This window comes from Halichoerus grypus, chromosome 12, assembly GCF_964656455.1.
Source record: "Halichoerus grypus chromosome 12, mHalGry1.hap1.1, whole genome shotgun sequence".
Lineage (NCBI taxonomy): Eukaryota > Metazoa > Chordata > Mammalia > Carnivora > Phocidae > Halichoerus > Halichoerus grypus.
Window position 1 is genome coordinate 32,538,189 of NC_135723.1, and position 23,232 is coordinate 32,561,420.

The following is a 23,232-nucleotide window of genomic DNA, read 5'->3' on the forward strand; positions in this document are numbered from 1 at the left end:
TTTCTTTATAGGATTGATGTGAGGATTTAAGGCGATTGTGTATGTAAATCGCATAGAACAGTAATTAACACATAGTAATTTTTTGTTTTTTTTAGAGAGCAAGAGAGAGAGTGCACAAGAGAGTGCATGAGTGAGTGTGTGAGCTGGTGGGGGAGGTGAGGAGGGGAAGGGCAGGGCAGAGGGAGAGGGAGAATCTTAAGCAGGCTCCACCTCAGCACAGAGCCCAAGGTGGAGGTGGGGGTGGGGGGGAGGGTCTCGATCTCACGACCTTGAGATCATGGCCTGAGCCCCTGAGCTGAAATCAGGAGTAGGATGCTTAACTCACTGAGCCACCCAGGCGCCCTATACATAGCATAGTAGTAGCCAACATTTATTGAGTGCCTACTAAGTGCCAAGCATTATTCTAAGCTCTTTATGCATTTTACCTCTTTTAATCATCTGAACAACCTTGTGAAATTTACTTCCATTTGACAGATGACACAGGCAGGTTCTGTAACTTGCTTCAGATTGCACAGCTAGTAAACGAAGGAGCTGATAGCTCATGCTGTTAACATCTTCACCAAACCAGCCCCACCCAGAAAGTCAGTGTCTGACTTTATTTCTGTGCTGAAGTCTGTGCTTTACTGGGTTACACCCCCTGTCAGGCTTACAGGTGGATTACCACCCTGTTCTTTCTTACCCTCCATCACATCCACCTGCAGTCCTCAGTTCATGATGCTCAGTGACTCCCTTGGGGATCTGGAGGTGTCACAGGTAAAAGAGCCCTTTTACCTGTTCTCTGCCACCTCCTCAGAACTGGGGTTCACTCGATCCTGTAGGTTTATCTCATGAGAAACAGTAGTCACAGACCAGGCTGCTTTTTTGGAATTCCAGTGAAGAAACCGTCTTCAGCCTTGTTACATCCTGTTTGCTCCTGTTCTCTCCCCTCTTGTCAAGCGCTGAATATTTGGGGTAGGATTAATCCGTAAGGCAGACTGGAAAGCCGGCCGCGTTTGCCCCTTTAAACCGCCCATTCTATTAGTCCTTCCTATTTCACTCTTTCCTATCTCAGTGTGTCAGTTGAATTACCAGCTTTTAGCTTCTGAAGAAATAGGAGGTTAGTGGGGGGAATGGAAAAGGCATTTAGAACAATGCTTCTCAAACTTTAATGTGCGTATGAATCACCAGGGACCTTGTTAAGATGCCGATTATAGTAAGTGGATAGGTGGGGCCTGCATTTCTGACCAGCTCCCGAGTGTCTTAGCACTGCTGGTTTCTAGACCACACTCTGAGTGGCAGGTGTTTAAAGACTGAGGCACCACCCTGAGATGGCAGAGGATTTACCCTCTTACCTCTTACAAGAACATTTAATCCAAAGAAATGAGTCTCATGGGAATTAATGTAACCAGCTGCCAGAAGAAACTTTGGAATTTCAAGCCCCACCCGGACTGCTTACTGGTAAAACCGTTCATGGTTGGAGAACAGAATAGTATAACCTTGTCAAGTTTTGATATAAACACTATAAAAATAAGCATTTTCCTCCTTCAGTTTAATTTAGTGACTCTCAAATGATTTATATACATTTTTACTTAGCTTATATGAAAGAGTATCATCTTGGTGCTGCTCAAGGTTGAGTTTCTCATGATGCGGGGCGGGGGGCGGGGTGGAATAGAGGATTCAGCTGATCCTCATGCAGGGGCCACATGGGTTTTTCAGTATCTGTTTCTTTGTTCTTTCTCTCGTCACCTACATAAAAGGCATAAATTTAGTCAACTTTTATTTCCCCGGCTTTTGATTTGGAGGTGGCTCACCAGGAGTGTTTATGAATAATTCTGTTAGAACAGGTTTGATAACGCTAATCTGAATAAGGAAATATTCTTCAGAGCTTTATACGTGGAGTTGTGGTGTGGGCAGGAACGGGTGAAATGATGCTGGTGATTCTCCTGGTGATGGCTGAGGCTGATGCTCTCTGTTTCTGTTTCCAGGGAGGAGAACACTGCTACTACCAGGGCCACGTCCGAGGAAACCCTGCTTCATTTGTTGCATTGTCCACATGCCACGGACTTCAGTAAGTGTCCCCAGTTTTTTGTACCATCCATTCTTTCGATCCCTTATTTCCTTTAGTTTTAATGCACTGTAATCAAAATCTTTATTTTATGTCAAGAAATAATTTTTTTTTAAAGATTTTATTTATTTATTTTTTTGACAGAGAGAGACAGCGAGAGAGGGAACACAAGCAGGGGGAGTGGGAGAGGGAGAAGCAGGCTTTCCGCTGAGCAGGGAGCCCCAGTGCCCGGCTCGATCCCAGGACCCTGGGATCATGACCTGAGCCGAAGGCAGACGATTAACGACTGAGCCACCCAGGCGCTCCGAGAAATAATTTTAAATCAGTGATGGGTCTGATCTTTTTCTCTTTTGAGGTTTATAAGCTGAGCAGATTTTGAAATTAGAGTCGCAGAAACAGACCAGGGTCTTTGGAATTATGATATGATACCGTACAGTGATGTTTGAAGCTTTTTTGTAGTTTCATCCAAGTTGTGACAAGAGTGGTTTGGGTAATGTTGGTTCTCTGGATGCTTAGCCTCTTGGTACCAGCTCTGCCCCTACTCCTTCCTGATGTTAGTTTTTATGGAATAACAGAAATTTCAGTAGGTGGAAACTCTTGACTCTTGCACAAAGACAACAGACTGTAAGTCACCTCAAGAGCTCATGTGTTCTAGCTGAATCCCACCTAAAACCCACAGCAAGCTTGTGGGAGGGTCCTTCTGTTCTCAGAAATCTCCAAGGAACGGAGTTCATCCTTTCTCGGGGCCTTGCTTCCTTTCTCATAACTTTCATTATCAAAGAATGTTTGCTGATGTTTAACTTGGGAATACACCTACTTCCTCCATTCTGTCGCTAATGGTGATTCACAGGTGGCCGTCTCTTATTTATTTTGTGAACGCCTTATAAAGCTGCCGTGTCATTCCTCTGCATTCTACTTAGGCGAAATCATCTCAGTTGTTTCTTGTTTGTTTTACTTTTTGGGGCACAGAACAAGTCGGCACTTTAGTTTTGTTAAATTTTTGTTTGGAAACTTGAAAATGCATCCTGTCAGCTCCCAAGTTCGAGATCTGGCTTTTCCACGGAGCTAGCCGTTACTGAGTGTCTGCTGTGAGCCAGTCACTAGGAAAATCAAGGCCATGACACCATGACTCCTGTCCCCGGCAGCTCAGAGTCCAGTGGGGGCAGGTAAAGCTAGCTCAGCTTCCTACTAGGGAATGCGATAGGTGTATTTGTTTTCTTTGAGAGAGTAAGTAACAGGAAAATGTAAGAAGAGAGTGGGCACTGAGAAATGAGGTAGTGCTTGAGGTCTCCAGAGAAATGTCACCTGAAGAAGCTAGAGTGGGCCCTAGAACAGGCTTTGATAGAGTCTTCCAAGAGAGAGGGCTAGGCAGAGAGGTCTTCAAGGAAGCTAGGAAATAGAAATAATGGAACAGCCTGGAAAATCGAGCTAGTCTGCGTAAGCGGTGCCTCCAGTCAAGCTCGGGCAGTAAGTAAGTCAGAGGCAGAATGGAGAGAGTGTGGGAACTCTGTAACTTACATAGCCAGAGGAAGGAGGCCAGGTGCCTGAGAGCATGAAAGGCCTCCATCCGCTTATTGTTGGTTCTAAAAGACTTTTACTTATTTTAAATAAATTCTTTGACTAAGGAGACATTTTTACAAACAGGAATCCATGCCTCATATCTGAGGGCCTTGGTTTTCTTATCTGGAGAAGGAAACATTGACGTGCCCTTCAGTAATAAAACTGTTCTATCTGATCTCAAGATGATTGCAGCTTTCAGCTAAGAATAGTACCCTGGGCCCATCCACATTTGTGACAGCAAATGTGTGATAGTGATAGAAAAAAGAAGAGGCGTTTTTCCCTCTCTCTTCCTCTTAAAATCTCAACCCAAAGTTACCATGTAAGCATCTTGCGCAGGACGTAGTCCACTTTGCTTTCCAGTTTTCCAAACTGACACCCTATTTGTGAGAAGGCATCCCTGCCCTCCAAGGGCTCTGGTAGACCTGAGAACCTGAGACCAAGAGCTTGCTGCTCATCCTGCATAGGTATCTGAAAGAGGATGGAAAAGTAACTGTAAGGAAACTTTAGTGACTAGATCAGGAGTAGAACCCAGAGCCAGCTTCAGTTGTTTTAACAAAGTAAAATTTACCTCTGCCTTGAGAAACCTTTTCATTTAAAACTAAACAAAAGGAAACAAATAGAAAAATGCGCCATGTGTCTAGGAACACTGTCAGGATTGTATATAAGCATATTTGGGTGTTCTTAGACTTTTATGAGTGTGTTGGATAAATTTACTCTTGTTCTTCTTGTTACTTATTAATTATTACTTCTTATGTTGATTTTACCTTCTGAACAAAAATCCTGACAGAACTATTTTAGAGGATATTACCTAAATATTAAATAATTTATGTTGTCTCAATTACAGTGATTTGGATATGAAATAGATTATTTCATCCATGACTCATCTTTTATAAATTACCAAGTACATATGGAGATTTTTCATTTTTCTTGATTTACTGGATTCAGTTAAAGAACATAAAGGGAAAAAATAATCAGATTTCTATGTCTTTTCCATAAAGAACCTGCAAATGCACATTTTGTTTTTCAAATTCAAAGGACTAACGGGCAATATTTTGGTCTTGGTACGTTTGATGTTATGACAAAAATCCTGTAACTATGGGAACCCAAAAGAATGGAATCAAATGTAAGTTCATTGCCCTCTTGTGGCAATTTGTAAGAATGGCTGTTTCTTTTCAAAATCTTGTTTTGATCCATCCTTTTAAAATTTCAGCTCAATTGGCCTATAATAAGTAGGTCCTCCTAGCTGCAGGTTTTTATCGAATATATGCTCTGTGTGGACTCACTGCACTTATTGGAATTTATATAAATATAACAGAAAGGTGTCAACCCTCAAACAAAGTAAATAAAACATATACTTTTTAATAGTTAAAGAATTACTAACGGCACATTGTCATGTAGGGAGCCAGAATCTTCTAGATCCATATGGTGTCAGATTTTGCTTTCTTTACACTGTGTATCATGATGTTTAAACCCAATAAAAGTCACTGATTTTCACATTCGACACTGACCTAATGCAAGAGGAAATACCCTGTATTATTTAAACAAAATGATCTGCTTGCCACTTAATCAGCATAGCCATGTGAACTTTGGCAAAAGGTGATGGTACTGTACAATTTTCTGGATGAGTCTGGCCAGTTCTTAGCAGGGCAGAGAGAATGTCTACTGTTGTATTTGGTCTACTGTTTTGAAAAGACTCGCCCCAACTCTGATTCCTTAGGCATGTATTGTCAGTAATATCTTACAAAGTGCATCTGTTTATCTTTAAATTCCAAATGCAGTGTCGTCCAAATTCAAAAAGTGTACTTTGGTTGAAAATCTTACAGATGTGAGAGTAGCCGTTCTAAGGGTATATGAAAGTTGAGGACATGTGGAAGATGTTACAGCAGGAATGAAAGAATTTGGATAGAGGCAGAGCTGGAGGCCATTATAATTATAGCTCAGGGAAATCAACTGATTTCACTAAGCCGTCAGTGAAAGATAAATACTATTTTATGCGTAACAGTTTGGGTCTCAGGCAGTCATTTCCATAGAACACTGAAAAATGACTCCAGAAGATCCCACCTTGTCCCCCCTCAAATGCCTGAATGATAAGACACATTTCTTTAGCATCACAAGGGGCTTGATCTCAGTAGAAGAACCGTGTTCTTTAAAAGGAGTGGCTCATTGGGATCTCTCTGGGTGGAGCTGAAGCCATATGTAGATTAAAATGCCCTCCAGAGGATTCCTCAGTTGGCTGATAGTCATCTCCAGCCTAAGAGATCAAAACCCAACTCCAGATTTATGCCCCCTCCCTGCATCCTGCTTCCATGTGCCTAGCCCATTCTGTCCTTCCTGCTGCTTTTCCCATTTTATTAACTGGGAATTCTCTCTCACCAGTTGCTCAGGTCAAAACCTTGGAGTCTTCACTGACATGACTCTTTCTTGCATACTCCATTTCAAATCTGCCAATAAATCCTCTTGGTTAGTTCTACTTCTGAAAAGTATCCAGAATTCAACCAGTTCTCATCATCTCCATCAATACCATGGTGATCTAGGTGGTTACCCTCTTTTTTCACCTGGATTACCGAGATAACTTCTCCATTTCTATCCTTGCCATCCAAAAGACTATTGTAACGTAGCAGTTGGAGCAATTATTTTAAAATTTAAGAGTGATTGTGTTTACCTCTCCTTAAACCCCTGCAGTGACTCCACATGTCTCTCAGAGTAAAAGCTACCGCCCCTAGAAGGCCTGCCTCATGTGGTCCCCACTCTTCCTCTGATCTCATTTTGTGGCCCTCCCCTCATCCCCTTCCTCCAGCCACTCTGCATCCTTGATGTTCCTGGAGCACACTTAGGGCTCAAGTCTGACATGGTCTTTGCATAGATAAGGGCTCAAGTCTGACATGGTCTTTGCATAGATATCCTTATGGCTCATCCCTTCACTTCTTTCACATCTTTGTTCAATGCCATCTTCTCTAGAAAGCCTTTCTCTAAAACTCTATATAAATCAACAATCTTCTTTCCTTGGTCTCTACACCCAGTCCTCTGGTACCATTTATTGCCCTTAACCTACTTTATTTTCCTCCCTAGAATTTTTCACCACCTCATATATATTTAGTTGTTGATGATATTTTTTTTTTTTTTTGGTCTGTCCACCCTAGAATGTACATCAGCACCATGAGGGCAGAGAATTGGTCTCTTTTGTCCACTGCTGTATCCCTAGCACCTAGAGCCGTGCATCGTAGGTGCTTAAGTGTGCGCTGAATGAGCAAACGGGTGAAGAGGCAGCCAATTGCAGATGGGCAATTCAGGAACCAATCTGCCTGGGCTCGCTCTCTCCCTGCCTCTCTTCCTCCCGGTTATGTAATTTGGGCAAGTTACTTCATTTCTTTGGGCTTTGGTTTCCTTCCCTGTAAAACGAGTATAGGCAAATGTATGAGTGTACCTCCTTCACACATTTGTGGAAAAGATGAAATGAGTGTAAAGTTTTCAGCTCCTGGTAAGCTGTTGAGATGTGTCACCTCTTGTGACGACAGCATCTTCTAGGTGTGTGGTAGGAAGGCAATTCTCGATAGAGCCCTGACGGTCTGCATCAGAACTGCCTGGGATTTGTTTAAAATGCAGCTTCCTGGGCCCTCGCCAAGAAATCTGAGGAAGGCCCTGAAAGTTTTACATTTTTGCAAGCTCTCCAGATGACTATTTGCATATTAAAGTTTTAGAATTATGTGTTGGAGGGAGGATAATGGACCACAATTATAGAATGATAATCCTGAACTTGGGGAAGGGTCATGATTATGGGGAGTCAGAGGGAGGGGCCTTTCCCTCTTAGTGGTGTGTGTGTGTGTGCACACATGTGTATGGTATGGTGCAGTGTTTATGCGTATGTGGGGTGTAGTTTTGGGGATGTGTGTGGTATGGTGTGTGGTATGTAATCTGTATGTGGTGTGTGCGTGTGTGGAGTGTGTGTGTGTGTCTGTGTATGTATGGTATGTGGTGTGTATCTGGTGGTGATGGGTGGGACTGGGAAGTGAGTGTTGAGAAGTAAATTAGTTCTCTGGCAGGGCGCCTGGGTGGCTCAGATGGTTAAGCATCTGCCTTCGGCTCAGGTCATGATCTCAGGGTCCTGGGATCGAGTCCCGCATCGGGCTCCCTGCTCCTTGGGAGCCTGCTTCTCCCTCTGCCGTTCTCTCTCTCTCTCTCTCTGTCTCTCATGAATAAATAAATAAAATCTTTAAAAAAAAAAAAAATTAGTTCTCTGGCAGCGGCTGATTTTAAGATGATCTCGTTCTGAGGCAAGAGTCGATAGCCATGCGTAATTATTTTCTTGTCCTTGGCAGCGGGATGTTCTATGATGGGAACCACACCTATCTCATTGAACCAGAAGAAAATGACACCTCCCAAGTAAGTGCTCCTTCTGTTTTCTGTGGCAAATGTAAAAATTGATATTGGGAGCTTTTCCCCTTCTTTTTTCCTCCTCTTTTTGTCTCTATTTTATTTTCTTATTTTTAGAGTCAGGATAATAAATATAAATATATCCCATATATATAAAATTAATACTGACTAAGTCAAAATCACAAGTGGGTTTTTTTTTTTTAAGTCTGTGTTTTACTCTGTATATTGGAAATACTTTCTGAGGTGTTCTGAAGCCTCCATTTTTGTTCTTTCTCCACTATAATGTGCTATGATTTGTCTTAGTTCGCTCAGGCAGTCATAACAATATAGTGGGAGGCTTAAACAACAGAAATTTATTTTCGCACAGTTCTGGTGACTGGAAGTCCAAGATCCAGGTGCCGGCAGGGTCTGTGTGTGTTGAGGGCACTGTCCTCGGGTTGTGATGGCCTCCTTCCTGCTGTGTGCCCACATAGCAGAGAGACAGAGCTGTGGTGTCTCTTCTTATAAGGGCACCAGCCCCACCCCACCCTGAAGACCTATTTTAACCTTTATTGCCGTCTCATAGGTCCTGTCCAAATACAGTCACATTGGGAATGAGGGCCTAAACATATGGTTTTGCGGGGGGACACAAACATTCAGTCTCTAACAGACCAACTCAATAGAAATGTGATTTTCCACCTCTCTTTTCTAGATTTCAGATTTTTCTCTGTTGCCCTTTGTCTGTAGGGCCTTGTGCTGATGAAATGTAGGGAAATCTAAGTTTTCTTAATTCTCTCCTTCCTTTTAGTTGCAACATGCATTTTCCACAAATTAGAAAAGCATTGAGTTTATATTGTAGACTGCAGAGAAACATAATATACTCCATTCTTGCTCTGTGCACACAGATATTCTTCCTTGTATTCAACATTGTTCACTTAGGCAAGTAATTTCTAAAAATATACACTGTTTTGCCTCCCATAAAGGGAAGTGATTTATTTTTAGCTTTTTTGTTGTTGTTGTTGTTGTTCTTATTTTTTTATTTTATTATTTTTTTAAAGATTTTATTTATTTGACAGAGAGAGACTAGCAAGAGAGGGAACACAAACAAAGGGAGTGGGAGAGGGAGAAGCAGGCTTCCCGCTGAGCAGGGAGCCCGATGCGGGGCTCAATCCCAGGACCCCAGGATCATGACCTGAGCCAAAGGCAGACGCTTAACTGACTGAGCCACCCACGTGCCCAGGGGAAGCTATTTGTATTGTATTGTATTTTCTGGATGCTTACTGTTGACTTTTATATCACTTTGCTTGGACAGGTGAAGTTTTTTACAACAATATCATGAAACTTGACTGTTTATGACATTCTATTTTTTTTGATTGAAAGGAGCCAGAAATAATTATTTGAATGTTCATTAATTTTTCTTAGATGAAACATGGCTTTTTGTCTATTGGTTTGTCACAGAACTTGTATGACATTTGAATTTTGGAGCAAGGTCCATTTGGGCATCTACTTATACCAGTCATCTTACTCCCCGATACGAGACGAGTGTGAGCTCTGCAGTCTTTGCCTGGCAAAACTATCTGGCTCTAAAAGTGGTGCAGGGATCCATGGAAAGGAACCAGTTATAAAAAGCATTAGCCCATTTTCCCAGATGTCTTACTTCTCCTTGGGGAAATAGGTTCATTCATTTATTTTCCATTACTACAGGCTTTGGCTTCTCTGTCTGCAGAGGCATGTTGTTTCTAATAGGAGAGCTCTCTGGTGCTGGGGGAATCTGGGAGCAGGAGAGGGTTGTGCGGTGGCCCATTGCCTTTTCTTTTTCTTTTTTTTTTTTAAGATTTTATTTATTTATTTGACAGAGAGAGAGAGAGCACAAGTAGGCAGAGTGGCAGGCAGAGGGAGAGGGAGAAGCAGGCTCTCTGCTGAGCAGGGAGCCGGGCGTGGGGCTCGATCCCAGGACCCCAGGATCATGACCTGAGCCGAAGGCAGCCGCTTAACCGACTGAGCCACCCAGGCGCCCTGACCCATTGCCTTTTCAAATCCAGGAGAGTGCGTAGTCAAGCTGTGGTTATTTTAGGAGTCTCAGCTTCTTCAGCTCTCATTGCCTAAGACTGGAGATAACTGGTTGCATGTGCTTAATCTTGGTTATTTGTGTTCTTTCAGGAGGATTTCCATTTTCATTCAGTTTACAAGTCCAGACTGTTTGAATTTCCCTTGGATGATCTTCCATCTGGTATGATATTCATATTATGACTTTGAAAAAAAAGTCAACTTTAATAATTCATTTGAATGCTTTAGAGCTAATCTATATGTGGAATACCCTTAGCTCATGACCGCTCATAACAATTTTAGAGAGAAAGGGACATCAAGTCAAGGACATCAGGAGGGAGAATAAAATGTAAACTGACTTCATGTTTGTAGTGGATGAGTTTGGAAAGATACAGCTTGAGCACATTGAAGAAGACTTTCTAAAATTAGAAAAAGAGCAAGGTATTTCTGAGTGGAGAAATAATGTTAGAGCAAAAATTGGTCTGCATAGACAAAATATAGAAAACTTCACTTTCAGTGAGATACTGATTCTGTTAACATAGGGATGAACTTGTAATCATTTTCCTATTTGTTTTCCTTATCTCTTTTTGCCTCACCATTTTAAGAAAGAACGATTATAGATTAACACTTCTTATTATTTTTTAAAAAAGATCTATTTATTTATTTTAGAGAGGGGGAGGGGCAGAAGGGGAGGGAGAGACAGAATCTCAAGCAGACTCCCCAATGAACATGGAGCCTGACACAGGGCTCGATCTCACAACCCTGAGATTTTGACCTGAGCTGACGCCAAGAGTCAGACCGTTAACCAGCTGCGCCACCCAGGTGCCCCTAATGCTTTTTATTATTATGTGCCTTTTTGTGAAATTAGTCTTTGCTTCTCATGTGTGTTTGTTTACATTTGTTTATAGGTGTCAGTTTGAGTTGCTTCCAAATCTTCACATGACAAGTAGGGCAGCGTACTTACACTTTGCTCGTTAGTGGAGCGGTGATTGTATGGAGTGCATTGGTCTTTGGCTCTGTAGGACTTACCGGTTTTCTCCTACTGAAGGTAGAACACACTCAGAATGTCTAATGTGGAGAAGCTTCCTTTCCTACTCAGTGAGCCCTGACCATGGCTATAGTACATTCTGATTTTTAATCTCATTTTTATCTTCGCTATAGCTCTGTGAGATTGATATAATTATTCACATTTTGTAGATGAAGAAATAGGCTCAGCCAGCCTGTCTTTTCCAGGGTCCGACAGCTAGTCTGGGACTGAGCAGGGTGTGGATTGTGCCAGTGTGAGAATGTGTGCTTGGAGAGAGGTGCAGGGGAAATGGTAGAATCATCCGACCGAGAGCACATCCTTATAAACTACTGCTTAGGAAAACCACTCAAATGTTTACATTGTTGGGGTGCCTGGCTGGCTCAGTTGGAAGAGCATGTGACTCTTTTTTTTTTTTTTTTTTAAAGATTTATTTATTTGACAGAGAGAGACACAGCGAGAGAGGGAACACAAGCAGGGGGAGTGGGAGAGGGAGAAGCAGGCTTCCTGTGGAGCAGGGAGCCCGATGCGGGACTTGATCCCAGGACCCTGGGATCATGACCTGAGCTGGAGGCAGACACTTAACTGACTGAGCCACCCAGGCGCCCCAGAAGAGCATGTGACTCTTAATCTCGGGGTCATGAGTTCAAGCCCCACATTGGGTGTAGAGATTACCTAAATAAAAACTTAAGAAAGAAAATTTACATTGTTTCCTCATTGGAAAAAAATGAGTGTTTGCTAAGGTCCCTTCTCTAAAGTAGATTTGTAACTCCTTGATCTTCTGCAGTTCTTCTCTCCTGCTGCAAAAGGGATAGAGGATCCTGTTTTACAGAACTCACTATTTTGAAAAATCTGCAAATAAGCATATAGATGCTCTTACTTTACACAGACACTTTAGGCTGTTCCTTCAGTTACCTTATGAAACTTTTTACAATCCCTATTATGGGAGGAAAGTAAATCATGACTAGCTGCCTGAGTATAAAGCTACAATCTAATAGGTCTTATTGGAAGCAATGGACATTAATTAATATTTAAAGTAATAAATAAGGATCCCCATAAGGACTTTAATGTAATCCAATTGTACAATTTGTTTTTTAGAATGAAATGTTTTCCATCGTAGTGGATTCTTTTTTTTTTTTTTTTTTTAAGATTTTGTTTTAAAGTAATCTCTATACTCATCGTGGGGCTTGAACCTACAACACTGAGATCAAGAGTTGCATGCTCTACCGACTGAGCCAGCCAGGCGCCCCTAATCATACAATTTTTAAAAAAACTTTGTTCAGGGTTACTCTCCCACAGAAACTTTAAAGATGACTTGGCAGTTTTGCTGTCATTAAAATTAACTTTCAACATCTTCTTCCAAAACTCAGGTCTGTCTCAGTTAGTTTCTGGTTTTCTTTTCTTACCAGAAGTTGGCGCTGTCAGTTTTAAGGGTGTTATTTGTCTTTCTAGATGCTTGGATTTATGATAAATTAGAAAAAAAATTCTTGTGAAATAAGCTCAAGAGTAAGCTTTTTTATTTTAGATTTAATAAAGTTTTCCTGGGTCCTGGATTATCAATACCTTTGTCTTGCTATGCATTATGTATTTCCTAGAGATAGAATATGATCAGATGTTCCCCAAACTTGTTTAACTTGTGGAACCTTTTGTTTTATATGACACGTCTCTTAGGATTAGTGCCCCTAAGAAAACATTGGAGAGAAGTTTATTTATTTCCTACAGACCCCTTAGCACAGGCTGTTTTTAAAATTCCTACCAGGAAATATATAAATCTTGTATACCATTGGATGATTTGGCACACGTGCACTCCCTTGGTGAGATTTGGCACATTCCTATCATCCTGGTGCCTTCCTTCGTGCCTCTTCCCAGTCAGCACCACACACTTCTGCAATCCCTTTTCTGACTTTTAGGTTAGCCTGTTTTAGATCTTCATGCAAATGGAATCACACATGTGTTCAGCTTCTTTTGCTTAGCATGTGCCTAGGAAGATTAATGTTGTCAGAGGTTAGCAACAGTTCGTTCTTTGTAATTACTGAGTATGTTCTGCTGTTTAAAGTTACCACAGTCTTTTATCCGTTCTGTTGATGGACATTTGGGTTGTTGCCAGTTTTTGGCTATTACGAATAAAAGGACTCTAAACCTTCTTATAAAAATCTGTTTTGTGGACACGTGTTTACATTTCTTCTGTCAAATACCTGGCAGTGGAAATACCGGGTCTTAAGGTAGGTGTGTGTTTGACTGTATAATAGTGTTTCTCAAACTGCAGAGTGTATCAGAGAATCACAGGCTGCTGGCTCCATGTCTGGTGGGCTTTTTCAAGCCCCTTAATTGAGATATGATTGACACTAGAGAAAAGCTGTACGTAATTAATGTATACAACTTGAGGAGTTTGGAGATAAATGTACATCCATGAAGTCATCACCATAATCTATGCCATAAGCATACCCATTAACTCCAAAATTTCTTTCCACTGTCTTTATTATTGTTATTGTAGTATTAGTAGTAGTAGTGAAAAGAATACAACGTAAGATCTACACTGTTAACAAAATTTATATATGCAATATAGTATTATTAATTCTGGCCACTCTGCTGTACCGTAGATCTTTAGGACTTATTCATCTTGTACAACTGAAACTTGGTGCCTTTCAACTAATACCTCCCTGCTTCCCCCTTTTCTCAGCTCCTGGCAACTATCATTCCACTTTCTGCTCCTAGGAGTTTGACTATTTCAGATTCCTCATATAAGTGGTATCATGTAGTATTTGTCCTTTTGTGTCTGGGTAGTTTCACTTAGTGTAATGTCCTCCAGGTTCATCCGTGTTGTCACAAATGGAAAGATTTCTTTTTTTTTTTTAAGGCCAAATAATACTTTATTGCATATTCATACCACATTTTCTTTATCCATTCATCCACTGATGAATATTGAGGTTGTTTCTGTATCTTGGCTATTGTGAATCATGCTGCAGTGAACATGGGAGCACAGGTATGTCTTTGAGATCCTGATTTCAATTCCTTTGACTGTATACCCAGAAGTGGGATTGCAGGATCACATGGTATTTCTATTTTAATTTTTTGAGAGGAACTTCCATACTGTTTTCCATAGTGGCTGTACCAGTTTCTAGAGTTTTTGATTCAGTACATCGTGGATGGGTTATGAGAGTTTGCATTTCCCACAAGTCCCCAGGTAATGTTGATGTCTTTAGTTTTTGGATTGCACTCTGAGAACTCCGGCTGTATGAGAACTGCTGAACCTTTTTCTTAAAGTGGTTATACCATTTGACACTCTCATCAGCACTATCTGATATACCCAGTTGTTTCACATCTTCACCAGCACTTGGTGTGTCATTCTTTAATGAAGGTCAGTCTTGGAAGGCTAGGTTGGCTATTCAAAAGATTCTTGATAAAGAATGTGGTGGTATTTATAGGAAAAATATGAGAAATATTTGGAGATAAATTAAAATTTGGAGATAAATTTTTAAAATTTTATTCATTCATGATATTTTATTTAGTATTCATATGAACACAATTTTTTTGATTAATGTTCTATATTATCTTTAAGTGTAACATACATTATAAACTTTATAACCATATAGTTATAATTATATCATTTATAAGTTATGATTTTATATTAATTATTAATAACTATAATAATTGCTAATAGTTAATAACTAAATTGAATATAATTATACAATTTATATGAGGAAGGGATAGTAAAACTTTGCCCTGTCTGAAAGAAACCTGGGAAATGCACTGAATTCATTTATTTTTATTTCCTTTTAGAATTTCAACAAGTACACATCACTCCACCAAAATTTATTTTGAAGCCAAGACCAAAAAGAAGTAAACGGCAGGTATGTATTCACAGGTATATTCCATGGTTTTTTTTTTTTTTTTAAAGATTTTATTTATTTATTCATGAGAGGCAGTGAGAGAGAGAAGCAGGCTCCCAAGGAGCAGGGAGCCCGATGCGGGACTCGATCCCGGGACCCCGGGATCATGACCCGAGCCAAAGGCAGATGCTCAACCATCTGAGCCACCCAGGCGCCCTATTCCATGATGTTTTAAAAACACTTGGCAACTGGGCGCCTGGGTGGCTCAGTTGGTTAAGCGACTGCCTTCGGCTCAGGTCATGATCCCAGGGTCCTGGGATCGAGTCCCACATCGGGCTCCCTGCTCTGCGGGAAGCCTGCTTCTCCCTCTCCCACTCCCCCTGCTTGTGTTCCCTCTCTCGCTATGTCTCTCTCTGTCAAATAAATAAATAAAATCTTAAAAAATAAAAATAAAAAAAAATAAAAAATAAAAAATAAAAACACTTGGCAACTGCCAGTCGTTTAACTCTACATTAAGTCTCTGTAAGAGGGTTAAGTCTTAGTTCAGGCATTTGTCAAGGTGTGGTAAACAGTAAGATGACCGATCTGTAGGAGCCGTGGAGGGAGGCCATGTTGTTTCATAGACTCAAAAAGGACTCATGATAGTGTTGATAATATGGTTATTCATCATACAGGCAGATTATGGCCCTAGCTATGGCATCTCCGGTTCTTTCTATCATAGACCTCTTTTCTTGCCTGGGTTGTATGTTGTATCACGTCATGGAGTCTACTTATAAAGATACCCCTTTAAGAGGGACTCCATCAGGTTTTAAAGCCACAGAATGCTCTTGTCACCCTTGAGCTACGTTGGAGTCTGGGATATAAACTCAGGATGTCCACTTTATGAATGTTCAGTGGATCTTGGACTTAGCAAAAATACTAAGTCCTTGTATCCTGCTTTACACCACATGAAGTGTAGGTACTGTTAATCCCCTTTCACGGGAAAAAAAAAATGATGTCTTTGAAATGTGAAAATGACCAGAAATGTAGAGCTGGGAAATGGTTGAGGTAGAATAAGAGCTCTAGTCATCAAAATTCCATATGATTTCTCTCATTTGTGGAGTCTAAGATATATAAAATGCATAAACAAACAAAAAGCAGAATCAGATCTGTAAATATAGAGAACAAACGTGGTTGCCAGAGGGAAGTGAGTGGAGAGATGGGCAACATGTGTGAAGGACAGTGGGAGACACAGGCTTCCAGGTAGGGAATGAGTAAGTCATGGGGGTAAAGGGCACAGCACAGGGAATAGTCAGTGATATTTTAAGAGTGTTGTCTGGGGGCGCCTGGGTGGCTCAGTCGTTAAGCGTCTGCCTTCAGCTCAGGTCATGATCCCAGGGTCCTGGGATCGAGCCCCGCATCCGGCTCCCTGCTCGGCGGGAAGCCTGCTTCTCCCTCCTCCACTCCCCCTGCTTGTGTTCCCTCTCTAGCTGTCTCTCTCTCTGTCAAATAAATAAATAAAATCTTAAAAAAAAAAAAAAAAAGAGTGTTGTCTGGTGACAAATGGCAGCCACCCTTGCAGTGAGCACAGAGTAACGTAGGAAGTTGAATCACTAGGTTGTGCACCTGAAACTAATGTAGCGTCGTGTGTCCAGTGTACTCAAAAAAGAAAAGGAAACAACAGAACCCTGGTTATTAGAATTAAGATATCATGTATTATGTGTGTGTGTTTGGCATAAAAAACACAGGATGAGAGAAATGGATCTCTAGTAAGATTTCTAGTAAGAAACCAGTTATCTTCTGTATAAAATATGTTTAATAAGTATGAAATAAAATAACTCTATAGGCACATTTCTAATGTGAATAATAATTGGTTTTTGTTTGTTTTATTGAAGCACAGCTACCTGTGCCTGGCTCTGTTCTAAAAATTTTAATTGTATTAACTCATTTAATCCTCATTATAATCTTATGAGGAAGGTATTATTATTATCCCCATTTTACTGCTAAGGACATTGAAGCATAAGAAGCTTAAGAGCCTTGCCCAGGGTAATAGTGAGTTACCCAGTGGTGGAGTTCAGATTCTGACTTAGAAAGTCTGGTCTCAGAGAAGTGCTTATAACCATATATGCTTTATACACTGCCTCTCACAAGGCTCTGGGTTCCATGAATTGCTACCAGGAGCTTTATGTATTTTGTGAATATATGTATATATTGAGGCCCAGTTAAGTAAATGAAGATTGCCAACAAGATTTAATTTGAAATAGTGTTTATTTTTCATGAATTATGAGATCAGAGAATAGGATAATTTTATTTTTTCTTCAAATTTTTTATTTTTTTAAATTAAGTTCAATTAATTAACATATAATGTATTATTGGTTTCAGAGGTAGAGGTCAGTGATTCAGCAGTCTTATATAATACCCAGTGCTCATTACATCACGTGCCCTCCTTAATGTCCATCACCCAGTCACCCCATCCCCCAACTCCCTCCCCTCCAGCAACCCTCAGTTTGTTTCCTATGATAAGAGTCTCTTATGGTTTGTCTCCCTCTCTGATTTCCTCTTGTTTAATTTTTCCCTCCCTTCCCCTATGATCCTCTGTTTTGTTTCTTAAATTCCACATACAAGTGAGATCATATGATAAGCATGGCATAATGGAAAAAGTTAATTTTACAGCTCTTGTTAAAGACTGTGTTATAGATGAACTGCAGGGAACCAAGGCATATGGCTGCCTTAGTTTCTCCTACCAGTAGCATCCACTGATCATGATTTTGAAGGTGGAGAAAATTCGTTGTTGAACAGATAGATATAACATAGCTGTAATAGATAAACCAAAACTGCCTGGAAGCTCTCAAAACTATCTTAATAAAACTCTTACATCATTTGGGGGATCCCTTGAACTGTACCAGAGGAAGAAAGGGCATTCTCAATCCCAGATCTGGAGATTAGAGAATAAAAGTGTCCCCTAGACACCCCTGTATCCTCTCAGAGATCCTCAGAAGCTTAAATTCAACCAGAAAGAATGCACTTCATGTGTTACAATCTCCAAGATATACTGGTAAGTGAAAATAACCTGATTTTGCCTGATGCAAAAGCTAGTGAAATAAATAGAAGTACTAAATAAAATATATGTTATGTTTGATTTTATATGCATAAATATTTCTGGAAGAAACCAGTAACTGTGCTATACCCATTGTGGGGAGAAAGGTTAGCAACTAGGTAGATGGGGAACAGAAGTGAGAGGAAGACTTTGATCTTGAACCTCTTTATAGTTCTTTAGTTAATCTTTGAATCATATGAATTTATTACCTGTTCAAAAATTGAGTAAAATTGACAAAAATGAAAAAAAATTCTGAAGGAATAAAAGTGGAAATGTTTATTTCTCTCATATGTTTTAGTTTTTTTAATTAAAAACACTTTTTTCAGCCTTATTGTAGTATAATTAACTGACAAAATTGTTAAGATACTTGAAGTATACAATAGGATGATTATATATATAGAGAGAGAGAGAGGAGAGAGAGAGAGAGAAAGGAACCCCCCCATTGAGTTAATTAATACATCCATCACCTCACATATTTACCTTTTTTTTTCCCTTGGTGAAAACATTTAAGTTATGTCAGCAAATTTCAATTATATAATACAGTGTTATCAATGTTGGTGTCCATCAACGAATGACTGGATCAAGAAAATGTGGTGTGTATATATATAGTGGAGTTTCATCCAGCCTTGAAAAAGAAGAAAATCCTATCATTTGTGACAACATGGATGAACCTGGAAGGCATTATGCTAAATGAAATAAACCAGACAGAAAAAGATAAATACTGCAAGGTATCACTTATATGTGGAACCAAAAAAAAAAAAAAAAAAATCAAACTCACAAAACAGTAGAAAAGTGGTTGCCAGGGGCTGTGAGTGTGGAAATCAGAAGTGTTTGGAAAAAGGGTACAGTATAATATGCAACATAATATGTAACATATTTTTTAGTTTTCCACAGCCAAGTTCAGGGGGCTTATGTAGGTGCTATTTCCTTTACCATATTGCAGCTTCGTCGACATCCTCGTAACATAGAGGAGGAGACCAAATATATTGAGCTGATGATTGTCAACGATCATCTAATGGTAGGATGTGCTAAATTTTTTGTCGTTTGAACTTGTGTGTGCCAAGGGGTAAAACTGGTGGATACAGAAATATGTTTAGAAGAAACAAGAAACCCAGAAAATTGTAACTTGGAAAAGAGATTTGTGTATGTAGCCAAATGTATTTTGTTAGCGAGTAACAACCTCTAAATTGGAAACATTGTTAGGTGGAAGTAACTAGCAGTATTTTGTGACATTCCAGAAATACTTCTTTGACTTAGAGTTAGTCAGCCCTTCGGATTTACTTAATGAATATTTGTATTTTGAAGAAATCAGTGAGGCACCAGTAATGGGACACTTTAGTTTGCAGCATACAGCTTTATCCTGATAAAAGAAAAGCAGTTTTTCAATTTCTGGCCTGCTATGCAACAAACCATATGGAAATGTTTATATATAGGCAAGCAGTGAAGACTTTAGGATAGGAATCTGGCAAAACTTCCTTCTTGCTGAGTCATTTATTTTGACCCAGAGTGTGTATATTCAGTGCATGGGCATGTTGCAGGAAGTAGCTTACATTTACAGCACAGCAGTGAGTTGTAATGTTAACTGCTCTATGTAACCTCAGTTTTAAACTAAACATGTTCCATGATGCGCATTGCTGAATTTTACTTAATTTCAGGGATAAGTACATTTTAATTTACTTTGAGTGATTTATTTGAGGGAAAATGTGTCATTTGTTTGCATATGATTAAACAAACATCGATCACCTATTGTTGCCAATAATAATAATAATAATAATAATAATAATAATAATAAAATCCAGATTGAGTGCTTCTTTGTTCAGGCTAGAACTAAGTTTTATCTTTCTAACCTCTTGGAAGTCAGTGAATGTTACTGTTTCCTGAGATTTTTACATGATCAGAGTAAGTTGTAAGAACATACTATTTCGACTTTTTAGGATAGTGCACATTCAGATGCCTGCAGAGGTCTGTAGGCAGGTAGCACAAATGAAGTAAGCCAGATGTGAAACAATAGGGAGGGGTGAGGCCGTGGCAAAAGAAAAGATACATGGCCTGTCTAATGGGAGTGGCTGCCTCTCAGTACTTGCTAGTTATCACCGTGAGGGATGCTAATTTTAAGGGAAGCCAGAAATCAGGTTTTACATGCTATTTCGTGGTGATATTTCACACTATTCACATACACTTTTTCTGGCTATCCGCCTTACTTATATTTGTATGTCTTGCAATTCATAGACAACTTTCCTACGTTTTATCATTTTGAATAACAATTCTGTGTTAAAAATAAACTTGTGAAATGGATGGAATAGGTATTTTTTACTTCCTCTGGCAGTTAAGTAAACTGAGGCCTCAAATTCTTAAGAACCTTTCCTCAGACTACACAGCATATAAAGAACTAGTTCTCAGCTCTTATAATTTTTTTACAGAAAGCCATAGAGGTATTTCAGTTACACTATGTTTTCTCTGCTGAGGTGATTATTTGGAAGCCCTTCACTTTTTTTGTTTTGTTTTGTTTTCAGTTTAAAAAACATCGGCTTTCAGTTGTACATACCAATACATATGCGAAATCTGTGGTGAACATGGCAGATTTAGTAAGTATCAACTTGATTCAATATTGCCATAGAGGAATTTCATCTCCTGATTGCTAACAGAATGGATGATATGGTTCTTATAGTTTCGGTGCTCTGAATTGCACTTTAGGCAAGGTGTCCCATACGTAAGTCCCTAGTAACCTTGCAGTGGACTTTATTGATTTTGATCTCTGGCTGGGAAGAGGATAAAAGGAGGTGGTCAAAGTTACCCATGGACTGATGCTTGAAATTTCTCCTTGTATTTTTCACATTGAAAAATAAAAAGTTGAGTCCTAATCCTTAACGAAGATACTCATTGTGTACTTCCAGCATTGGAGAAAGAGGTGGTTGTGCTGTTTTAGAGAGAGTGCCTGGTTGTGTGTGAATGATGCACTAGTAATCCTACTATATTTCCTTTCTGCCTGACGAGGCAATGTGGGTACCTTCTCCATGAGTTTAATTGGGACCAGTCAGGTTATATAGAAATTATATCCTAGGGGAGTCTTCGTTGTTCCATTCTTCTCTTGGGAAACCCAAAAATGCGTGAATTCTTTCTCCAGGGTGCCAGAAAAGAGACTCAGGGAGATCCTTGAAAAAGGGTGCAAATATTTGTCAAAAAGTGATCTTTTATTTCTAATTAGTCCTCTGTTCTTTGGGTATTAGTTGTGAACAGTTTGACTCTCTGTTACTCAAGGAAAATGCATGTGAATTAGAAAAATAATGATCTCCCTTAAAGACAATAGTTTTTTACATTTAACTAGAACTCAAAGAGTTTTCATAAGAGGAGCTTTATAATCCTGTTCATAAATCATTTTCTTTTACCACAATAGCTAGTGTATTCCTTTTGTTAATATACCAGATATATAAAGACCAACTGAAGACAAGGATAGTATTGGTTGCTATGGAAACCTGGGCAGCTGACAACAAGTTCGCCATATCTGAAAATCCATTGATCACTCTACGTGAGTTTATGAAATACAGGAGGGATTTTATCAAAGAGAAGAGTGATGCAGTTCACCTTTTTTCGTACGTAACTTACGATTTATTACTTTTTTTGGTCCCTGTTGAATTCTCTATTACTTGTGACATTTGGGATAGGAATCTGGCAAAATTTAGCCTTTCTCCAGTATAATGCAATTAGGATTTGACATGGCAGATACATTTGGAAGAAGTTTTAAAGTATAGATTGTTTGAAGCTGTCATGAAAGTATAAGAGGTTTAGTTTTGAGTTATTTTATTATTGCATGTATATTTTTATTTAATTTTCAAGAGATTTAATCAGAGCATTTATTGAGTAAAAGTACTGTTAATACTCATAAAGAATATTCGTGACAGATTAATTATATTCTTTAAAGTTTCTATATTTTAAATGTTAATGTCACCTTTCCTTTGGTCCTAAGGTAAGACCTTAGTATTTCTGGAGTTTACTTTTAATTTTTTCTCACTTTCATGGTTTTTTTGGGGGGGTAAATGCATATTTGATATAATAGCAAACTATATATTATTATAGCATTTAAAAAACATATTATGTAAAGTAAGATCTGTTGAAGGAAGTTATAAATGGAAGTAAAAGAGTATATTTTTGGGTAACTTTTATATTTTACACAATTTCAAATTTATAGAAACTTTGCAGGAATACTACAAGGAAATATATGCTCTTTACCCAGATTCATTAATTATTTACATTTTGCCCCATTTGTTTATGATTTTCTTCCTTCTTTCCTTCTTCCCTTTCTCCCTCCCTCCCTTCCTTTTTCCTTTCATCCATTTATCTATCAATTTTTTTTTTTCCTGAACCATTTGAGAGCAAGTTGGAGATACTTACTGGGCCTTCACTACTAAATACATGTATATTCCCTAAAGATAAAGACATTCTCTTATATCACCATAGTAAATTATTGAATTTTTATTAATTAAAATTTTGTTAAATTTATTAAATTTTATTAAAATTTTTATTAAATTAAATTATTAAAACTAGAAAATTTAACAGTGATACAATACTTTTAAGTAACCTATATTCAGGCTTCTCCAATTGTCTGGACAATGTCTTTGATAGCTAATTCCCTCCCCCATTCAGGACCCAACACAAGGTCATGCATCGCATTTAATTGTCCTGTCTCTTTAGTCTCCTTTAATTTGGGAGATTTCCTCAGCCTTTCTTTGTTTATTTTGGGTTTAACATTTTTGAAGAGTGTAGGTCAGTTATTTTATAGAATGTTCCGCATTGTGGGCATGTCTGATGTTTTCCCACTGAGAGATTCAAGTTAGACATTTTGGTCAGAAATACCACAGAGGTGATTTTGTATCCTCCTCAGAGTATACCGTATTAGTGATTTTTTCAAAACAGGTATAGTTCTGTTGAAGGTATTATTGCTCATATGGGGAAACATCCCTCAGAAACTCTTTGGTTATGTGTGTAAATAATATTCACATTCCTCCCTTACCTCAGGAATATACAGTATAGGAATGTATTTGCATTGAGAACGTAAGTGTGGTAAATTAATAATGAAAGGTGCAGTGATACTTGGAACTTTGAACAGTAAGCATTTTTCATTTCCTTTTCTAAAAGGGGAAGTCAATTTGAGAGTAGCCGGAGCGGGGCAGCTTATATTGGTGGGATTTGCTCGTTGCTGAAAGGAGGAGGCGTGAATGAAGTAGGTGTGAACATCTGTACAATACAAAGTGGTATGATGGCTGAAAATGTTTTCCTAATATTTAAGAGATAATCTCTCATATTC

At 39.1% G+C, this 23,232-nt stretch overlaps 1 protein-coding gene across 21 annotated transcripts in view; it reads left to right on the plus strand.

Annotated features, from left to right (window-relative positions):
- ADAM22 (ADAM metallopeptidase domain 22) overlaps window positions 1-23,232 on the plus strand; it is a 224,184-nt gene that overhangs the window by 137,513 nt on the left and 63,439 nt on the right. For all 21 annotated transcript variants that reach the window (XM_078059217.1, XM_078059219.1, XM_078059218.1 and 18 more), the window contains exons 5-12: window positions 1,965-2,047; window positions 7,921-7,984; window positions 10,115-10,184; window positions 14,805-14,875; window positions 18,874-18,948; window positions 20,444-20,515; window positions 21,354-21,520; window positions 23,064-23,148. In XM_078059217.1, the coding sequence (XP_077915343.1) occupies window positions 1,965-2,047; window positions 7,921-7,984; window positions 10,115-10,184; window positions 14,805-14,875; window positions 18,874-18,948; window positions 20,444-20,515; window positions 21,354-21,520; window positions 23,064-23,148 (687 nt within the window). The remainder of the gene's footprint in view (window positions 1-1,964; window positions 2,048-7,920; window positions 7,985-10,114; window positions 10,185-14,804; window positions 14,876-18,873; window positions 18,949-20,443; window positions 20,516-21,353; window positions 21,521-23,063; window positions 23,149-23,232) is intronic.